Here is a 22,171-nt window from a genome sequence, read left to right as displayed (position 1 = left end):
AAAATGTAAGAAGTTTGCCATGCCATATTAACTTCTTACATTTTTTACATTTTCATGGCCGACCTGGAGAGCAGGTCGGCCACATGGATGTATTATAATATCTGGATAGGGTACGCCCCCTCTGCCTCTGGCTCCAAATTGAGTAGTGGCCACTTCGCAGAATGCAGCCTTTTGGTCGGACCATTTCAGGAGTTCGGCCTCTAAAATTACCAAACATGCTAAATTGTTTTTAGTCTAAAAATAAAATAGAAGGAATTTCACTCTTCAACTGTTTCTAAAATACTTAAAAAATACATTTTTAACCTTCCGGTGAACGGTACGCGCACCGAGCGCGCACGTGACCCTCATGAACGAGCCTCGGGAGAACACGTGACGGAAACTAAACACAAGCAGAAGAATGTGACCAGACGAGACCACGATACACGTAAGTTGTGTTTGTTTGTCATTCCTCACGTTTCACACATCGTTCCATATGAAGTGTAAAACAACGATTACACAGTTAACACGAGTTAACACAAGTTAACACGAGCTAACGTAAGCTAAAGTTTAGCTACACAAAGATGCAATAACACGTCGTGATGGCTCGTGCTTCTGCAAATAAATAACTAATTATTTCTCTTACTAAATGTTCTATTAGACAAGAGGTTATGCACAGATCAAGGAAAACTAGAGAAAGAAGGGAAATAAAGTGATGTTTGTATTATGTGCTATAAAAAACAACCAATAATTCAAATATAACCTGCAATAATGGGTCATATCTTACATATATAAATGTAAAGGTGTTTAAAAGTGACAGTGCTGTACTTACAGGGGCTGAGACCACATTTGAGGTTTTATTACATATTTCATAATGACGTGTGCTGTGTTTAAACAAAGCACACGCTTGTTTTGTTTCTAACTTCTAAGGTTTAAACTTATGCATAAATAAATGACTTTTGGTTCTAGCTTTAAAAATTAATGTGAAAAGAGGAACTTTTGTGTTACAGAGCGAAATGTAAATCTGTCAATAACATATTCCAGCTTTTCTCTGTTAAATGTGCAGAATATATCAATGTTCTAATGAGTATCTTTCTCATCTTCAGAGTGCTGACCAGTGAGTTTAGTCTGTCTGTGCTGTCCAGAGCTCTACAGGTCACTGCAGGTCACTGCAGGTCACTACAGGTCACTGCAGACACAGAGTCATCTCAAGTAAACTCCTGACGACTCCAAAGCAAAAGGTATTTTAATAATAACTTGTGCCTCGACTAAAAGTAAACAGTGTAGAATCAGTATTTTGAATTTATAAAATGTCTGTTTTGTTATGACCAAAAAAACTAAATGATAATTGTTCTTCAAAAGAGACACTGATGTGTCACATGTGTCTGTGAAGCAGCTTCAGGACAAACATGTGAAGTGTATGTTATATGACTTTTATAAATCTAAACATGTGAAGTGTATGTTCTATGACTTTTATAAATCTAAACATGTGAAGTGTATGTTCTATGACTTGTATAATCTAAACATATGAAGTGTATGTTATATGACTTGTATAATCTAAAACATATGAAGTGTATGTTATATGACTTGTATAATCTAAAACATATGAAGTGTATGTTATATGACTTGTATAATCTAAAACATATGAAGTGTATGTTATATGACTTGTATAATCTAAAACATATGAAGTGTATGTTATATGACTTGTATAATCTAAAACATATGAAGTGTATGTTATATGACTTGTATAATCTAAAACATATGAAGTGTATGTTATATGACTTGTATAATCTAAAACATATGAAGTGTATGTTATATGACTTGTATAATCTAAAACATATGAAGTGTATGTTATATGACTTGTATAATCTAAAACATATGAAGTGTATGTTATATGACTTGTATAATCTAAAACATATGAAGTGTATGTTATATGACTTGTATAATCTAAAACATATGAAGTGTATGTTATATGACTTGTATAATCTAAAACATATGAAGTGTATGTTATATGACTTGTATAATCTAAAACATATGAAGTGTATGTTATATGACTTGTATAATCTAAAACATATGAAGTGTATGTTATATGACTTGTATAATCTAAAACATATGAAGTGTATGTTATATGACTTGTATAATCTAAAACATATGAAGTGTATGTTATATGACTTGTATAATCTAAAACATGTGAAGTGTATGTTATATGACTTGTATAATCTAAAACATATGAAGTGTATGTTATATGACTTGTATAATCTAATACATATGAAGTGTATGTTATATGACATGTATAATCTAAAGCTGTGACATGTTCTGTTTCTCTCAGTCATACGATGGAGCTGAACGGTGCAGTTACTGAAGTACAGAAGACTGCGTAGCCATGGAAACAAAGTCTTGTTAAATACTGAGATATTCAGTATTTAACGCAATAATGTCACATTCATGTGCATATAACTGATGTAAAAAGAGTGTTTATTTTACCATTATTATTAGTATTATTTTGTCTTACGCTGTTTTTTATTTTATCTTTATTTCCCCCTCCATTCTTTATTAAGGTATGAGAGGTTCTGTCTAGAGGAGTTTTTGTTTATAAGAGTTCTTCTATTAAGATCGATCTATTAAGAGTGTTTTTTAAACTTCCTATAAGTTTTCTGTCCTTTTCCTCTGTATCTACTGTGTTGCAACAACAAAATTTCCTCATGTGTGGACAATAAAGGAATATCTTATTTTATTCAGTTTGTTCTATTTGACTTATACAGGTTGTTTTATCATTGTTAATATTTTTATGTTGCACTGAATCACCAAAGCAAGTTCCACTGTTTGTGAATTCTGTTCTTTGACAATGGAATAAACCTTTTCTGATTATATTAATGATGATAATAATAATGAACATTACACAGACTCCAAAACCCCTTAATAAGGGACTCCCACATTGTAGCTTTAAAACTCATTGGAGCTTTAAAACTCAACTAAAACTGGCTAAAATTAATTTATCATTTGTAGTTATAATCAGATTTGCATTTATTGAACAAGTTCATTCATGTTCATTATTTGTATTAAATACATTAATAAACAAATGTGTTTTGTATTTATTAAATATTGACATGATACAAAAACGACACAAAAGGAAACTGAATATAATTAAATACTGCTTAACTCAATTATGTAACAGAATCGATGATTATATTTTATATTTCTTCTCATCTGATTAAAAAAAATGCATATTGGCCAAATTATATTATGTAAATAAATAACTGAAAAGTTAATAACAAAATAAATACCCAAACCAAAAACTACAGAAAATGATGAGGACGTTATTCCACCTCTAAATGTAATTCATTGTCATTAAACCAGACTTTTTATCTTAACACTTCTTTATAATTCTCTTAAATATCAGAGCTTTACAACATGATACATGTATATTTATAGATGGATATAACAATCCATCATTATACGTTACGTAAACAGACTATTTCAAGCCGAATCATTCCAAAAGTCTGTGTTGACTTCTCAGTCTTTCACGCTGCTGTGACGTGCGCGCTCCCGACGCCAAAGCCTCACGGCGATGACGTCACAAAAGTGGGAGGAGATATACCACTGTTCAGGAAGTAATGCGGAACTAAAAAACTTTTTTGGAACCACGCGCCAATGAGCAGCTCCATAGGCTTCAATGGCGGCCATCTTGGCTTCCGGGGGCTTGGTCGGCCATGAAAGGCTTTCTCACTGGGCAATGCTGATGATGTCATCGGTGTGCGACGGCTTCAGAGTAGTTTTGATTCTTACAACAAAACATGACAGCCACTTTAAAAGAAGCTTTAAAAGCTCATTTTGGTTTTGACGGTTTTAGATCCAAACTACAAGAAGACGTGGTTAAATCAGTCGTCAGACGTAAGTTATGGAGCACACTTCTTTGTTTTATTATTATGGTGCTACTTAGCACTTGTTAGCTGCTGTGCTTCTCGCGTATATTAACGTTAACGTCAACTCCTAACTAGCCCAGTGATTATGTGTCTGATACACGTTTGTTCTACGCTGCTAAGTTTCTTTGTTTTGTAGTTTACTGAAGCATAACGCAGCTGTGACTGATCTGCACTGAGCACACTGTTGTCAGTGACATTGTTTGTTTGTGTGTGCATGTGCAGGTGACAGGGATGTGTTTGTGTGTATGCCCACTGGAGCTGGAAAGTCTCTGTGTTACCAGCTCCCTGCTCTGCTGGCAGAAGGCATCACTCTGGTCATATCTCCACTCATCGCTCTGATCCATGTGAGGCTCCGGGTTTGGGATGTACTTTTCCACATACTATAATATTCAGTGATTTGAATATGTTGTGTTATTGTCTTCCAGGACCAAGTGGACCACCTGCAAAGCTTGAATATCCCAGCATGCTCAATCAACTCCAAGCTGGGGGCTGCAGAGCGCCGTCTGATTATGGCCGACCTGGAGAGCAGCCAGCCAAAGCTGAAGCTGCTGTACATTACTCCAGAGATGGTGGCCTCTCCGTCCTTCCAGCCGTGCCTCTCAGGGCTGTGCTCCCGTGGCCTGCTGTCCTACCTGGCTGTGGACGAGGCTCATTGTGTGTCTCAGTGGGGACACGACTTCAGACCAGACTACCTCAAACTGGGGAATCTAAGGATGAAGTTACCCGGAGTGCCCTGCCTGGCCCTGACTGCTACAGCCCCTAAGAACGTGCAGGAGGACATAACGCAGTCTCTGCGGCTGCAGAAGCCACTGACTTTTGTCACGCCTGTGTTCCGCAGTAACTTGCACTATGATGTCATCTTCAGGGAACTTCTGCCAAACCCTTTTGTGCACCTCCATGCCTTCATCAAACAAGCCCTCACACTGGCCAATGGCACCAAAGAACAGGTGCAATACACCAATAATATTGAAATATCTAGCAAGAAAAGCTTTACTTTCCATCTTTCCAGTGATCCTTACACTATCCGCTACAAGGCCATGTTATGCTATATTTAATTTTAGACCCTTTAACCCTTCTTGCATTGTTCCCTCATCAAAAACATACCTAGAGTAGCATTTAGCTTCATTCACGCTGGTTAGGAAACCCTCTCTCCTCTGCGTGTCAAAAACTCTCCATCCTGAATCTTCTTGGTAACTGATGTTTTCTCAATCTGTGACGTGGCTCTGAGAATCCTCTCTGCTGTTTTTTTAGTCCATCAATCATTACCAGACTCGTAATGTGTATTCTGTGCACCATGTTTGCTTCTAATAATAATGTGTTTTATTGCCTGAGAACCAGGACATATGTTGTTAGCATGCTAGTTGTTGTTAGCATTACCGTGACGCAAAACTCAGCTCTGAAAGTTGTGAAAAGCATAATTAGGATGCCCAGAATATGTTTGAAAAGTGAGCAATAAACTGTTTTAAATTAACTAATTCACATGTTTAAAGTAAAAATGAGGTACAGCGCCTTTTACTGTTGAATTTGACATAATTTAACACATTATATATTTACATGTCCAGGGCTGTGGAATTGTATACTGCAGAACCAGAGAGAACTGTGAGGCTGTGGCCCACCAGTTAACTAAGCAAGGAGTGTCTGCTAAACCTTATCATGCAGGTACAGCAACACTATTTTGCATTAATACTACATTTCAGTCTTGTTTTTAATTTTAAATTGTATTGATTCTGTTATAAAGGGTTAAAAGCAGGAGACCGCACAGAGGCCCAGAATGACTGGATGCAGGGTAAAGTTCTGGTTATTGTAGCCACCATCAGCTTCGGCATGGGCGTGGACAAGGCTAACGTCAGGTACACTCAGCATTACAGGACAGCAAGTCTTCTTTTTACTTCTATTCATCATGTATTATTCATTATCATGTCCAGGACTGTGGAATTGTATATCACCATATATATATATATATATATATATATATATATATATATATATATATATATATATATATATATATATATATATATATATATATATATATATATATATATATATATATATATATATATATATATATATATATATATATATATATATATATTTGTCCACAGATTTGTAGCTCACTGGAACCTTGCCAAGTCCCTGGCCAGTTACTACCAAGAGTCTGGTCGTGCGGGCAGAGACGGCCTGCCCTCCTCCTGTCGCACGTACTACTCCGCCAAAGATAAACAGCAACTCTGCTTTCTCATCCAGCAGGAGGTCAATCGCAGACAGGTTAGCAACTACACACACAGTATCAAGGGGTTAAAGACTAGGTGCGAGATATTTGTCGAGAGTACGAGATAGTGCCAGAACACAAAAATGTGTTAACATGATTTTAAACGTAATAGTTTAGGTTTAGCTGCCAGAGAAATGTGTGAAATGAATGATGGTACTCGATATTTATATTTTATTTTTTATGAACATTCATCATAATAATCTACATTTCGTCCACCTCTTCTACAATGTAATCCATTTTCATAAAAGGTGTTATACAATGGTGGACCTACAAGCACAAGACACAAAATGTTCTATATTTTCAAATTCAGATTTTTTAAGCTTTTTTATCCTTACATTGTTTATTATTTTTTTGGTTTTTCATAATTTTGTGGCAATGTATCCAGTTATAACCTCCAAAAGGAACATATTGTAAGATTTTTATTTTTATTTTTTTATGTTTGCTATATTTATGGATCCAAAAGCTGCAGTGTCTGGCCTTTAACTGTGAAGCTAGTTTTCTACAGTTTTGCTAACTTTTCTGGCATGTTCCTTTGCAGAAAAAGCGGGGGTCGATGAAAGAGTCTGATAAAGCTGCTATGAAAGACTTTGAAGCCATGGTCAAGTACTGTGAGCAGGAGGGGTAAGAATCACACACATTATACAAGTCAGTTTTATTCCAATCCCTCTAAATAAACTGCTTTTGTCATATTATTAAGGCACCATTATGACACATTATTTTTTAGAACATGCATTAATATTTATGTCCAGCAGAAGGCAGTGTTTATATGCTATATTTTTGTGTGCATAAAGGAACTCTTGTACTATACATTTGATTAAAGGCAGGGTTAAAGTCTTTGTCAAGTATTCCTGACGTGTGACTAAGCGGGAACATTTAGAAGTTAAGCTTGTTCTTCCACTTATCTCTGAATATATAATATAACACACTCACTCCCTTTCTATTCCTTGTTTATACCTCATTTTTAATTTTGGTTTAAAGGTGCACTGTGGAACTTTTCTGGAGCCTTCTTGTCTCTGTAGAAACCAGGAAAGTTCCACTGTTTGCCATTAGTGGTATCTGTCCAAGTTCACCTGTAAATGACACACATGATGCTAAATGGACTTTTGAGTTTCTTACATTTTTCCCTCATCAAAAACATTAGTCAGAAATTACAAATTTCTTAGTTTTGTAACATCATCGTTAGAGCTCCGAGATCTGTGCGGAGGTCATCAAATCACGTTCAACACATCTGCGCCTCAGAGCTGTAAAGTAATGTACGCTTTCAGTAAATACATTATTTTAGATTCTAATACATGAGATGCTAAAGTAGAGCTACTCAAAAGCAATGCAAATAATGAATAATATGTGTCCTTTAACAAAACATTGCAAACATGTTTATGAAGTTGAAAAACTGGCGTGACACTTTGTATTTCACTCGTAATCTATAAAAGATTGGGCAACCCTTCTCCTCCCTAAGGGGCAGCCCAGGGATGCCTTGTGGAATGCCGGTGGACGGGTGGTTTTAGCAGCCGAGCCTATAGATTCTCGACTGGTTCAAAAAAAAGCCACGTCCCTGCAGTGCGAGCGGAAACACCCCGGGCTGAAACATTACATCCACGTGTCAACTTTCAAATGACCCGATGGAAAAGCTCCAGAAGCGTGTCCAGTCTCAAATGTTCGATCCTTTCGTATTACGGCAAAAACAGCACGTCACACAGGAGACTATCATCAAACCCGAAACTAGCACTGCAAACAAAAGAGATCAAAAAGAAGCGTTAGAATATTAGACCGTACATCGATGACTGAGGCGTTCGTGAAACTTACAGATGAAAGTTAACAGGATAGCGAATGCCCCAATTTCAAGGGCGGTGGCGCTGGGCAGGTGCTGTAACTTGAGCCAGATATCGTTCAGGAGATCGAGCGACTCTTCTGCTGGATCCATTCTACAAACACAATGAATTACCAGTCTTTATTATTCATACAGTGATTAACATGCCGGTGATTTATTGATTCCAAATAAAATCAAATATATAGAGCCAATGGCATCAGTGATAATGTTGCGTTTGGATTTTCTCAATTGCGATTATCAGATTGTGTTGGACAAATCTAACTGAGCATCACAGAAGATACTGAAGATATGCAAAATTAGAATATCAACAGTATTGTTTAGCGTTAAAACTGTTAAAATGAGCTCAGAGACAGAAAACGTCTCATGTATCTTTCAAAACGAGGGTATAAAGTGATAGTTCTGCATTTTTGGTCGTTAATATTAAGGTCCATTCATGTTTTTTTGCACTACAAAGACATTTACATCCACAATTTGGCACTAGCATTTACTCCTGATGCACTGAGAAAGTATCGAGATAATGCAACAACAAAACAATCGAGATATTCATGTTTGTTCATCTCCAACCCCAAAAAATGTATTTGAAGTATCCAACTTATCTCAAATGTTGTAATACGTGCTGCTTGTTTACCTCTCTTGTGTTATTTTGAAGCCAGAGTGAAAGGATAATTTAAAGCATGTGGATTTTTTTAGGCTGTGTGGAATTTTACAGTGCACGCTGCATTTCAAAAACATATGATTTTGTTCAATTTTGAGGCAGATTTTTTTTGCATATGATTATGAAAAGACATCTGCTGTATCCTGCTGGGTGTGACAGTTCTGGCCTGTTTACTCCTGTGCAGTGAGGTGTGCCCGGGCAACACTCAAACTCTTTCAAAGTCAAGCATTTAAGATCATATTTGTTTATTCAATTTAGCAATATTTGATCATAACCTTGTCAGATGCCCGTTCTAACTGGCTCAATGCACACGGAGCTGTGTTCCAGACGTTTAGCTAATTAAAAAGCCTTCAAATTATGTAACAATTAGAGGGAGCGTGCTGTTAACTTTACAAGAGACGAAAGAAAGTTTTACATTTTTAACAGACTTTTAAAACTGTATTATCTTTTAATGCTCAATTTCCACAAACATTGATTGCAAAACACAAACTATTTATCCATTACGAGCTTTATAAGAATAGTTTTGGACAAAAAGATGATGATTTTTGAAAATATTCCACATTTTTGTAACAATGTTACAGATAGTAGATAACAGAGGTGAGGGATATAGATTATATTGCAATTGTCTTTTTGTAGAAATGCCAAATTTTAATATCAAATTGTATATCATCTATAATTAAAGGGACAGAGACATCTAGTCATCTTCCAAACAAGGATATAAAGTAGTATTTCTGCCCTTTGTAGTTTATTTTGAACCTTTACCAAGACTTTTACAGCCACCTTTTGTGAAAGTATTATCTGAATATCATTAGCGAGATAATGCAAGAGTACTTAGAATACTTTGAAACATACTTGTTTACCTCAGTTCTTCAAAAACAGTTGCTGTATTTGAAACTAAAAACCTCACAGTAACAGTTACTTTTGCCCAGTGGTGGAAAGTAAAAGGACTGGTCATTTTTTGCTACCTGTACATTTTTACAGTGAATACTTTTGACTTTAACGTCACTACATTTGAGAGCAGCTACTGTATCTGTACTTTCTACTCCACTACTTTTTGAACTGAACTGGACTGAAAAGTAGACGTTCTTATGTTTGAGCGGTTATTTTTTTGGCACATTTATGGTGAAATCTTGGCTTTGAGGAAACAAAAATACATACATAACATTGACTAGAAAAGTTAAGACATTGATTTGAATTGCCAGCACAACTCTATCAAAAAGCAAAGATACATGTGCAAATGACTCAGCACGTCTTCCACCACTGCTCAGGTTTGCACACATGTACTTCAAATTCTCTACCAACATGTTTTCTTGTCTCTTACCTGTGTGAAACGTTGCTTTTCCCTCACACTCTGAATACTCCGAGAACTTTAAACAAGGAGTCTGAGGCGTGCTGAGCAGAGAAAAGAAGGTAATGCTGAAGATACACAAACAAACAAACAAACAAATGTGCAGCCCTCTACTGCGTTTACTGCGAGGAGATGACTTGTAGAGCAGCTTTAGTTGGGATAATGCTTCAAGCAGGCCCAGATGACCAGTTGTATGTGTAGAACTAAAAGGAAAATGGTCTTCTTTGAAAGTATTTTGTCAAAGTAGTTAGCCGCTTTTTCCCCATGCACATGCAGAAGACTGTATCCTTTCACTCTGCCAGTTGTGTCATGTGGGAGTGACTGAATCTTTGTGCCTTTTTCACTCTCCCTCCCTCTCTCCGTCCGTCCCTCCCTCTCTCTCCTCCTCCTCCTCCTCTTTTGGCTGTGAACTCACCCCTCCTGCTCTTTGTTTACTCGTCTTTTACTCTGGTGGTTGGCACGTTTCTGAGGTGGCGAGTCTGAAAAATGGTCCAATTTAGCTGCACGAAAAGGCATTCTTTTGTGTCAGTGTTGAATCTCGTAATCAGCTGCGCTGCAAAAACTGCAGTTGTAGGAATCGCTTGAATTGTGAATGTTAGGGCCGTCACTAACAATTATTGTAGTAGTCGACTTGTCAAACGATCCAATAAATGTTGAAACATGGCAACGGAAGGCTTATAGACAGAGAATATGTACAAATAAAGCGTATTATTGATGAAAATCGGAAATTGTTTGTTATAAAAAGGTGTCTGTATAGTCCAGAAAACAATAACTTATTTTTTTATAGTTGAGTTTGAGTCACCAGTAGTTAATTAATGAAAGGCGAATCTTTTTTTTTATGATTTGTTTTAATGTCTCTCTTCTTTTTTCAAGCTTGCTTTTTTATTTTTATTTTTATTTATTTTACTGCCAGAACTTCCTTACTTACATTGTCGTCTTCTATGGTGTTTTATGGCGGCTGTTATCCAAGCGTTTCATTACCACCAGACTTTATCGTTTAGACTTCATTCTTGAGTTCTTCTTGTTCTTTTGGCGTTTTCAAAGCCGCCCAGTTCAAGGCACATGAGTTCCAAGCCTGTGAATTCAAGCACATGAGACCTTCTTCTTCTTCTCCTTCTTCTTTCTCCTCCTCCTCGGCACTCCACAGCGGCCAGCATCCCACTACAGCAGTTCATTGTCACAACAAATAGAATTAGCTTCACATTCATTACATCAGAATACAGATTTTTATTGTTGCTTCTGGACCCAACCAAGTTCAAACCTGTTTCATAACATATACTGACACGGTTACATAATAACTGTATGATCAATACTGCACTAATACTACTACACAACAGCCTATAGTGGTGTGCAAATGATGCCCGGGACGCTGACTTTTACTGCATGTCCGAAAATACTTGTGGAGGGATAACTACAGAGCATGTTTCATAATGAGACTAACCATGGTACAATATTATTATGATATTCACCTCATGATATAATAATTGTTTTGTTAAAAAAGTCATTATACTTCAGGCGGTCAGACAGATAGAACTTATTTTGCACCGCTACAATAATAAAATAAAACTGTTGTTGTACTCCTTATTTTTTTGCGTTCTAACTTTGATTCAAGCTCATGACCCATTTCTTAGGTTCAAAAAGCTGTTGGATTTGCATGTCTTTTTCAATATGATTATCAATGTCCCGACTTTATCGATGAAAACACACAGAAAATAGTCCAAACTCTGCTTCAAATCACATGCTTTTACTGACACATGATTGGCTGTGGAGTAATCAATTTAAAAAGACCCAATCATTTATTATTGTGACATCCCCAAATATAATGTCAAGATTATTTGATTAATCAGATAATAAAATACATGTAATTGGAAGAACTAAATGAGAAAGAATTGGATTTTCAATTCAGTCTAACTAAATGTAATGAGCTTTATAATTTGGCTGTTTACGTGACTCTAACTTTATCATTCAGAATGTTTGAGTTCATTATGGTGAACTATTAGACAATGTGGATGAAGGTGAATTAAGGATTTTATTACTGGTCATGGTGTCAATAAATGTGTATAACTGTAAATTAGTTCTGTTTCTTCTCACTTTTGACTGACAAAAGTGCAGCCTGTGTGCTTTTTCCTAATGCATCCGTTCCATGGCGTTTTCTGCCCAGGTGTCGTCATGCCACGATCTCCACGTTCTTCGGGGACCCGCCTCCCAAGTGCGCCGGGGCCTGCGACTTCTGCACAAACCCCAAAATGGTGCGCGCTCAGATCGCCCGAGCCGCCGTGCTCAGCTCCAGCAGCCACGCCCAGAGCGAGAAGCCAGCCGGGCCGTTCGGGTTCATCGCGGGCCAGTACGAAGGGGGCCGCAAGGGCTACGGCTTTGAGAGGTAACGCCCAGGTTAGGCTAGTGTGGGCGTTTTGTGCCCCAAACGACAGCGATTTGATCAAGGTATGAAGGGCAAATGTATGTGGAGAAATGATGCTAAATACAGACATGACAAGGGAAATGACACATTAGAAAAGGTATAATGTTTGATGCAAATTATGTATTTCTTTTAGCTTATGAATAAAGATAAAACGAAGCAAAGAATTATGGTTTATGTAGTTCCTTCTGGTTAAAAAGAAATCTTCCACGAGGACTAAACGACACATTTTAGACTCTGTACACAGAATAGTAAACGTTAATCATAATTATTTACCCGATTACGCCCTCGGTTCTAAAACCTTCATTGATGTTGAATAAATACATGAATAATAAGAAACTTGGTCAATAAAATGTATACGATTTTATACATATGTTGATTATCATTCTGAATAAGACCAGTCAGTCACTCTGCCACGACTTTTACAACGAACATGAAATCACACTTATGGTCGTCATGGATCCCCAAAAAAATTATATACCACCATTTTTCTGCTAAATAGAAAATCAACTGATTGGACCGTTTCTTGGAATGCGGGTCAACCACATCCTTATCTCCATGGAGACGGTATTGCCTGGAAGTCATCTTACATGAATTGAATGTATTCTGAATGTGAAGGGGCTCGCCTCGCCTCAGATCTGACCTGTAACTTGGCCAGGCGATGCCAGCTGCTTTTCTAAATGGGAATAAGTTTAAAGGGGACGTATCATCTTCTTCTTTAGACTTTATTCTTTAGACTTCATTTAGTCCGCCTAAACTTGAGACTTTATTCTTCAGACTTTATTACCCCCCCTCGAATAAAGTCTGAGGAATAAAGTCTGGCGGTAATGTAACACTTGGATACCACCGCCATAAAACGACAACACCCCCCCACCCCGTCATCATTACATCAAAGCAACCATCTCCATGGAGACAAGCAGGTAGAAAAGGTTCCATAGTGCACCTTATAGAAGAATAATTAGGATTTATTCAACAGAGGCACTTTGCATTTACAGGCATGATGATGAAGATGATGAAGGTGAAAACAGCAGTGACATGGATCTGCAGAGGAAAAAGGACTTCACAAACCTCTACAAGAAGCAGATGAACATGAGAAAGGTACAAACCCTCTGTTCTGGTCCGTGTGAGGCTTTCGTGACGGGCCTGAGGAGGAGGTGGGCTCGGCTGGGGGGGAGGGAAATGACTACCACATGTTGAACGGGAACAGAGTGAGTTTAACTGCACTGCAAAAACAGGAACACATTGGCACGAGTTAAATTCATGTGTGGAATTTGCCTTTTTACAGATGAAATGCAGATGTTTGCAGGCGGGTACACGTCAAACCAAACGGACACAAGTTGAATGTCTTCACTGTCAGAATAAATGAACTTAAGTGAAATGATTGCTTTATTTTCAAGACACTAAGAGGCAGCATTAGTGATGTCAGCTGCAAAGAGTTTTGGCCACAAGATTAGTAGTAAACCCAATGATTCACGATGGTGTACTTTTTATTTATTTGTTAAAGTCTTATGTTATGACATAACCATAAGCTGTGTAGTATATCAATATTGATCTCAATGTACTATGTAGTCCATGGTCATAACAAAACTAAAGGCCCCGGTTGCCTTAAAAATGCGGAGCTCCACTTCCTGCTCCATTCATTCCTTATGGGGAATTGGCTAAAATGCTAAAATAAATGAATAATTAATGAACAGAAAGCTGAGTGTGAGTTCCAGGTGGATAATCACAGCAGCACGTTAAGACCTTTACTTACCATGTAAATACTTCACCTGGAGACATCTGTATGTTTATAAAAGTAAGTGTTTCTGACTCTAAGCTAATGCTAACAAGCAATAAATGTAATCAATGTTACAATAACAGCACAAACTAACCCACTTACAAAAACACTCAACTTTGCATTATATGTACTTTTATCAAGTTTGCCTGTTTAATATTTATATTAATATGTTGTATGCCTTTGGCTTTGAGACAAAAACACTAGTATAAACGGTAGGTTTCCCCGTGACATATGTACATGGTACATAAAAGTCTTTACATGCTGCAGTGATTATCCGTATGTGTCTCTGCTCTGAGATTTATTTGAGCAAGACTCCCACAGAGAATTAATGTATTTTACATGTTCTAAAGGCTCATAAAGTGATTGGCTAATGTCTACCATTATCTGTATTAAATAAACCAAATGTATAAGTCAACATTCATGACATCACAGCCAAAACAAATACATCATGTAAGTTAAAGATGGGGAACATCGTTGTCAAACAGTGACATCAGGAAATAGGTATTTAAACCTTTCTCATTCTGAGCGCTCACAAATCCTTTGGCACATCACTAGTATTCACATGCATCTATTTTTAAATATATGTATTTTTCTCCCGCTAGCACAGCTTTAGATCTCACAATGCAAAAATCATGCAAAGTAGTTTCCTCTTTGTGCAGTAATCTAATTCTAAAATATGACTTGAGGTTCTGTGCATGGATGTGGTGAGACAACTGCACTTGAATAAACCTAAAGACGATGCTATTCCATTTAAAGAGTGTCTTTGGTTGATTTATGCATTTATTATATTTAGGATTTGTTGACGATTTAGCTTGAAAATAAGAAAAAGTCTAAAAAGTTTAATTTATTTAGAAAAATGTGATGTCATAATAGGGTTACTAACTAGCCTACTGAACTAGCCTGTCATTATTTTTTATTTGTACTAGCCTGTAATTATTTTTCTTTTTTACTCAAGGCAAACGGTTATGTATGTTACGACTTTTTAAATATGCTTTTTTTTTTTACCAAATAAAGATAGAAATATAGTGACTCAAGTCTTCTAGATAGAGAATATAATCCATCTGTACAATCCGAATAACAATTACGAGGATCAAAAAAGGACTAATTTTCTGTAGTCGACTCATCAAAACTGGTCGATTATATACTAGTTTATAGTTTATTCATAACCAGTTAAAACATTTAAGGTTTTGTGGTTTTTAACAGAGAAGAATAGGGACGAACATTACAAAACATTTGTTATTTTAGATGTTACAAAGCCATTCTATGACTCGGCTGTAAGGATAATCATCACAGACTTTGAACACGTGTCCCTGAAGTGTGCGGTTTGCAGTGCAATTACATATGTCAACAGTCACACGTGTGTTAGATGGAACAGAGGCTGTTCCGCAGGTCATTTAAGTTTAATATGCATTTATTTGTCATCTTACACAAAAAAAAAAATCCTTTTGGTTGTAGGGAGCTGGAGCTGTCAGTCAAGCGGAGGATTTTGTTCCACCAGGTAAAGTCTACTTGTTTACATGAAAATAAACAGTATTTAACTGCATAAATAAAACCATGCTAATCATTCACGATCTATGAAAAGATATAAATACTAGAACTACTACATGATTTTTAGAGAAATTGAACGAAAAGTGAATTCAAAAAATATAACTTATTTTTACATACTTTTAAGCCAAACTAAACAAAAAACAAACAAACTTACAATTGATATAGTTAGTTCATTTTGAGCATTTAAAAAAAACATATTTAAAGCGACAAGTTGGCCCTGCGACAAGTTGGCCACTGTCCAGGGTGTACCCCGCCTAAGGCCCGAAGTCACTGGGATAGGCTCCAGTCACCTGCGACCCCGAAAGGGATCAAGCGGTAGAAAATGGATGGGTGGATGGATGGATATTTAAAACTTCTAAATTAACCAAATCAGTTGGGGACTCCCAGACTTCCCTCTCCCCAGACACATCCTCCTACTCCTCCGGGGGGATCCTGAGGTGTTTCCTGGCCAGCCAGACTTAGTCCCTCCAGCCTGTCCTGGATCTTCCCCTGGTTCTCCATTTTCTTGTAACTATTATTATTCATGTTCAAAAACAAGTTACTAGTTCATGAATTTTGTTCACTGACAATAGCAATAAAACTGATGCTGAAAAACAACAAATATGTATAAATATGTGAGCTAAACAGTCCCTTTTGGATCAGCAGTGGTTCATAATGTGTTGTGCTGATGGTGCTGTTGTGTCATGTGTTCCTGGTGTGTAGACGCTGAGTGTCTGCTGAAGGAGGCGAGCAGCAGGAGGATCCCCAGGCTCACGGTGAAGGTACAGAGCTCACATTCCACACCGCTGTGACAGTAATAACCACGTCTGAGGCTTTCATGTCTGTTCACACGCATGTGCACGTGCAGCACACGGGACTGCAACACAAGGCCTAAGATACTAGCAACATTCATATGATCTAATGCTTTGTTTTATGATCGCAATATTAATCTCTTCGGTCTTCTTTGTTAATTTTATTTGATTGTTTTTACTCATATTGATACATAGCATTAATATCAAAATCATGAATGAAGTTGGTTCACATCATGTTTACTATTGTTTACTATTGATTACATTCATGTTTTTCTTGCTCTGTTCCAGGCCAGAGAACACTGTTTGCATCTCCTTCAAGAGGCACTATATGGCCACCAGGGGGCAGACAGCAGTTTTCAGTGAGTATTTATATCTACCAGCAAATTGCCAAATCTTAATTTATTAACATCAGCATCGATTAAATTAGCAAATTATTCTGCTAAATGTTGTTGAACATTGATGATATGATGATCAAATGAGTGCTTAATTACTTTTGTTGCAAAAAGTGTCTTAATTTAACTGCGACACTCCACAAAGTTACTAGTTTGATCATTTTATGAACATCTGTCTTTTCTGCTTCCCTCAGCTGTGATTCGCTGTCCTCGGCTGTGGATTTGGAACACGAGGTCTTCAAAAGCAGCAAGACTTCCAATATTTACAAAGCTGCAGTTCTAAAGAAGGTCACACACTGCTCCATCCTTCAGTCCTAACGTTGGAACGTGAGGTGACTCGTGAGCTTCTCCTTGCAGGTGTCGGAGATGAAGAAGATGCCGGCCGCAGCGACGGGAGGAGAGGATGAAGAGGGTGAGAGGAGCAGAGGGCAGGAGAGCAAAGAAAACCACATGCGAGTTCAAGAAGAAACGTCCCGCGTCCAAGAGGAGGCGCCTTCATCGTCGGCTCCAAACGTCAGCTTTACTTCGGCATCGGAAATCTATTCAGTAAGACATTTTTCTGTGTATTGATTTAGACAAAACTTTGATGGATCCACAAGTGACATTTAGACACAGTAGCTCAATAATACAATATTTCAAAAAGAGCAAATAGAATCGTACTAAAATGGGAACAATAAGGATTATAAGAGGACGGTGTCAAGTGGCCAATGGTGGAAAAAGTTTCAAAAGTGATCCGGAAGTCATTTTCAATCTTAAGGTACTAGGCTGCGGTGTCGTGGGTTTGATTCCTGACTCCGACAATTTGCTGCATGTCTTTCCTTCTCTCATCCCCCTTTCACGCTCACCTGTCCTGTCCGGTAAAGCCAATGGGCCAAAAATCATTAAAAAAAAACATAAAAATAAATAGAAAATTGTGCCCTAAAGAAGAAGTTCTTTGTTACCTGTTGTATTTTACAGCCCAGTCTGACAGTGTCATGGCGACAGCAGAATGATTCCCTGTGTCTCTCAGCGTGGCAGTAACAGTCTGTTGTTGAACGAGCTCTTGCAGCTGACCCGCACACTGTGAAGCGGGCGGGAGGGAAAGTCCAGATTAGTCCTGATTTTATAGCCTCCTCTGCGACACGACGCTCGGAGAACGACGGGTGGAAACGACACAGTCCAGTCCCTTCAGATTGAAAATGACTTCCGGATGGCAGTCAAAATGTTTTAATTGGTCCAGATGATGTGGTCCAGATGATGACCTCTGAAACGTTTTCAATTCAAATAAATATTACTGTAAGGTAAATGCCAAAATAGTTTAAAAATCCAAACAAAAAGACTAAAGCAGGACTAAAACGAGTCAAACTAAAGTCTATTTTTTTCCTTTGGACTGTCGTTTATGGTCACATTTCTAGAGCTCACTGACCCACTTTGACCCACCTCAACCACACGCTGAACACACCCGTACACTGGCCAATGGGTGAGCGCTTCCTTGACATAAAGTGCTCTGAGGTAGAAAATAACTCTCTACCAACTGAACCTCCATGTACCCTACGTAGCTCCTGTCGCACCCAGAATAAGTTTCATCCATATGACGTTTGTTGCAACAGCCCTATTATGAATTAGAATAACCCGTTGCAATATTATTTTTATTCCAGATGAAACGCAAAAGAGTGGGAGCAGGTCTGAGAGGCTCGTCCGACCCTTTCCTGACGGCTAAAGAACTTCTAAAATCCTCTTCGGGCCAGTCCGAGTCCGAGCCTCTGGCAGACATTTCCGAAAACTCCTCAGCTCCGGACTCGTCTGTAACATCATCAATACGAGCCCGAGCCAACGCCGCGGCCGCTTCCTCCCTAAACAGCCCGACAAAGAAAGGCAAGGCTCTGAGCAAGAAGCAGCAGAAGTTGGCGGACGCGGCCAAAAATTCCCGGTACATTTCTCAATATTTTGCAAAGAAGGAAAGTAAATGTGAAAAGCCGACGCAGAGCACATCGTTTAAAACCGTTAGAGACGACACGAGTCCACCACAGTCAGAGGTTGTTGATAAAGAGCGTCCAAGGGAACTGGAAATGTGCCCAATGGATTTGGAGAATCAAGCTGTGATCAGGATGGATGCTGATGAAGATGTTATACTTTTGTCTGATGAGGAAGAGGAGGAGTGTGGCCAAGAGGTTACAGAGCCACACACGACGGCTGACTCAGAGTAAGAGCTTTTTCTTATCTAAATATTCATCTGCTGCTTAATATTGGGAGTATTGTAAGGTTGCCATGGCCACGCCTAATATCCTCACTGAACAGGGTGAGGAATTGAGGCGTGTTCTTTTAACAAATGTTTCAGTTTGATATTTACTGTAATAAGGGCTCTAATCTATCTCCATGGAGACAAGCAGGGGATGGCATCAGGTCAGCGGGGTCATCAAAATACTCAAAATACGTTGAACAATTGCAAAATAAGATTAATACCACACTGTGGAACATCCCGGTCAATTCAGTCACATCTACAGTACATGGAGACACCAGAAAAGTTACATAGTGCACCTTTAAACACTTTATTTTTAATCTTTTCAAATGTGACACAAATCGTCATTTCATCATGGACGTTCTCATTATATTCATATTGTTGGTACATTTTGTGTAGTTTTTCCTTTTTGCAGTACATTTCTCGAATGAAAATTTGGCCTGCCTTTTATTAATCCCATATTCAATTCTTTCCCTCTTAGACGAAACAAAATGGAGGAAGCTGTGACTCCACCTCCCACACTAGAGGTATGTTTTTGTAACAGTTAAAAAAAACAAATCCAAACTACTTGGATTTAGGCTGCATTCTACGTATTAGATGTTGTTCAGCCCGAATATACCATTTAATCTTTTCCAGGTGACGCATGAAATCGAAATAAAAAGAGCACGTCCTGCAAAGCGTCGTCGACCAGCAGAGGGCAGCAGACACGTGACGTTTAACCCCCACATTGAGGAGGAGAAGGTGACGTTTAACCCCCACATTGAGGAGGAGAAGGTGACGTTTAACCCCCACATTGAGGAGGAGAAGGTGACGTTTAACCCCCACATTGAGGAGGAGAAGGTGACTTTTAACCCCCACATTGAGGAGGAGAAGGTGACGTTTAACCCCCACATTGAGGAGGAGAAGGTGACTTTTAACCCCCACATTGAGGAGGAGAAGGTGACTTTTAACCCCCACATTGAGAAGGAGAAGGTCACGTTTAAGCCCCACATTGAGGAGGAGAAGGTCACGTTTAACTCTGAGGCCGAAGAGAAGGCCGTGCTTCCCGTGACTGAGCCTCCTACAGCAGTGACACTGAAGGAGGCGGCTGATATAGTGGTCCGATGTCTAGACCCTTTTTATTCTAAGGGAAGGTTTTCTACCAAGGTGAGACAAGACTTCAGCATTGCACATAATTATAACAATTCCAAATGTTTTTTATTTTTATGTTAAGAGCGCACATTACGCTAAATCAACTTTAATTAGCTTTGGATCTTGTAACGACAGTGTTAAGTCTACTCAGAGTTGCATTTTGATTGATTCCTGCATGTTATTCCTGTTTTGTCCTGCAACTGAGGCTCAGACAGAATTCCTGTTTTCACCTATCCCCTATCCCCGCCCACATCCCTATGCTTAATTTTTAGAAATACTTTTACAGGTGCGGATTAAAAAAAACTGTCCCACTGCTCAATCGCTGCTTCTTCCCTTTTATTTGCTCAGAATAATAATCTTGTGGTTTTGACAAATTTAGAATTCTATCATTATTCAACCTAGATTATTGCAGTAATTTTGAGAGATTTTTAAATAATTTTCCATCCCTTCTACACTTGCAATAGAGGAGCAAAAATGTAATATGCTTTGCTTGAAAAATAAATAAATAAATGGGATAACATGGTAAAAGAAATGTGAAAGTACCGTATTTTCCAGACTATAAGTCGCACTGGAGAATGAAATGCGGTTGCAAGTGTAAAAATTACAAATACTATCACATATAAGTCGCTCCGGAGTATAAGTATATAAATATAAGTATAAATCGCACCCAGACCAAAACTATGAAAAAAGGTGCGACTTATAGTTCGGAAAATACGGTAAATGAAATGATCAAGTCTAGAACATCTTGCCAATCAAGCTCAAACAAAGAATAATACTTTGAATTCCAGTAATTTTAGTTTATGGATATTTTTTACAGCGATTGGAAAATATTTTTAATTCAATTGATTCTCTTTTTTTAGGTGCTGTTCAAGTCATTTGCTCGCTTTTTATCTCACCTACTCGCAGGAGGCACAACAAAAGGAAGAGGGCAAAGTAAGTAAAGAACCCCTCGCCATAAATGGTTGTAATACGTTTGGGAACACGATTTATACATTTTATGATGACAAATGGAGGTCTGGGGCCAGTATTACAGTTGTGTCGGAACTATATTTCACAAAACAACACACCAATCCACACATTCTTTACTTGATCATTTTTGCATTTATAGCAATGTGTGTACTTTTGTATTTTGTGGAAAAACACAAAGAACAGGTCAAAAAGTTAAAATATATTCCATCACATAAATACCAACCTCTTTTTGTTCACAGTCAAAGCAGAAGCCAAAGCTCTGATACAGAAGTTCTTTAGTAAAGTCCAGCGTTGTGAAAGTGAAGCCGACTGGAAGCACCTTAAAAGAACCCCGCACGACAAAGTGTAACATTAAAATATATATGTACATTAAGTCTTTTCCTCTGCCTGTATAAGCTGATATTATGAACAACAACTTACCCCGCTTTGCCATGGTTACAAGCAATAACGTGACATTTTAACACAAGGGATCGGAGAAATACAGCCGTAGCAGATTTAATATTAATTTATATCTTCCACCAGTTTTAGTTATAATCTGTAATGGGTTAAATCAATACTTGAATTCATGTTTACAGACTAAAAAGCAGTTTGGTTTTAAGCATTTTTTTGTAATGTGAAGACTACTTAGTTTTAACATTAGAATACTGTACATCAGAGACATTTTTACTGCTGCTACTAGCGCACCGTTGTGTTGTAGCGACGTGTGCAGATCCTTCTGTGTAGAAACATGGCTTTATTTGGGTTTGTCAAAAAATGTCTGTTGCCTTGTTTATAATTGAAATGTGACACAATATTAAATACATTTTGTTTCCTAGTATTTTTATGAGATCATATTTAATATAAAGTCTGCAATGGGATAAAATATCAAGAGCAAGATTTTCTTTTAAAGAGTTAAGATAAGATAAGATAAGATAATCCTTTATTTAT

General features: G+C 37.8%; 1 protein-coding gene and 2 long non-coding RNA genes across 3 annotated transcripts; 2 read left to right on the top strand and 1 right to left on the bottom strand.

Annotated features, from left to right (window-relative positions):
- The first annotated feature begins 373 nt into the window (after nucleotides 1-373).
- LOC140357591 (uncharacterized) lies at nucleotides 374-2,953 on the top strand. The gene is made up of 3 exons (XR_011926644.1): nucleotides 374-424; nucleotides 1,083-1,217; nucleotides 2,306-2,953. It is a non-coding gene; the product is annotated as an uncharacterized lncRNA (long non-coding RNA).
- Nucleotides 2,954-3,707: 754 nt separating this feature from the next.
- Nucleotides 3,708-22,058, top strand: recql5 (RecQ helicase-like 5). The gene is made up of 19 exons (XM_072442535.1): nucleotides 3,708-3,867; nucleotides 4,122-4,243; nucleotides 4,325-4,846; nucleotides 5,462-5,558; nucleotides 5,638-5,749; nucleotides 6,005-6,167; nucleotides 6,710-6,792; nucleotides 12,164-12,382; nucleotides 13,414-13,516; nucleotides 15,651-15,693; nucleotides 16,446-16,504; nucleotides 16,823-16,893; nucleotides 17,121-17,214; nucleotides 17,284-17,472; nucleotides 18,564-19,108; nucleotides 19,626-19,671; nucleotides 19,781-20,290; nucleotides 21,136-21,208; nucleotides 21,484-22,058. Exons 1-19 carry the CDS (start codon nucleotides 3,771-3,773, stop codon nucleotides 21,591-21,593), a joined length of 3,258 nt encoding a protein of 1,085 aa, XP_072298636.1. The 5' UTR covers nucleotides 3,708-3,770; the 3' UTR covers nucleotides 21,594-22,058.
- On the bottom strand, nucleotides 6,788-10,292 carry LOC140357947 (uncharacterized). The gene is made up of 3 exons (XR_011926682.1): nucleotides 9,976-10,292; nucleotides 7,975-8,093; nucleotides 6,788-7,896 (listed from the first exon to the last, which is right to left on the bottom strand). It is a non-coding gene; the product is annotated as an uncharacterized lncRNA (long non-coding RNA).
- Nucleotides 22,059-22,171: the final 113 nt, after the last annotated feature.

Source organism: Eucyclogobius newberryi, unplaced genomic scaffold (genome assembly GCF_026437365.1).
Source record: "Eucyclogobius newberryi isolate DKJ021-1_F unplaced genomic scaffold, fEucNew1.0.hap1 SCAF_13, whole genome shotgun sequence".
Lineage (NCBI taxonomy): Eukaryota > Metazoa > Chordata > Actinopteri > Gobiiformes > Gobiidae > Eucyclogobius > Eucyclogobius newberryi.
Note: the sequence above shows the minus strand (reverse complement) of the source record. Positions and strands in the feature narration are given on the sequence as shown.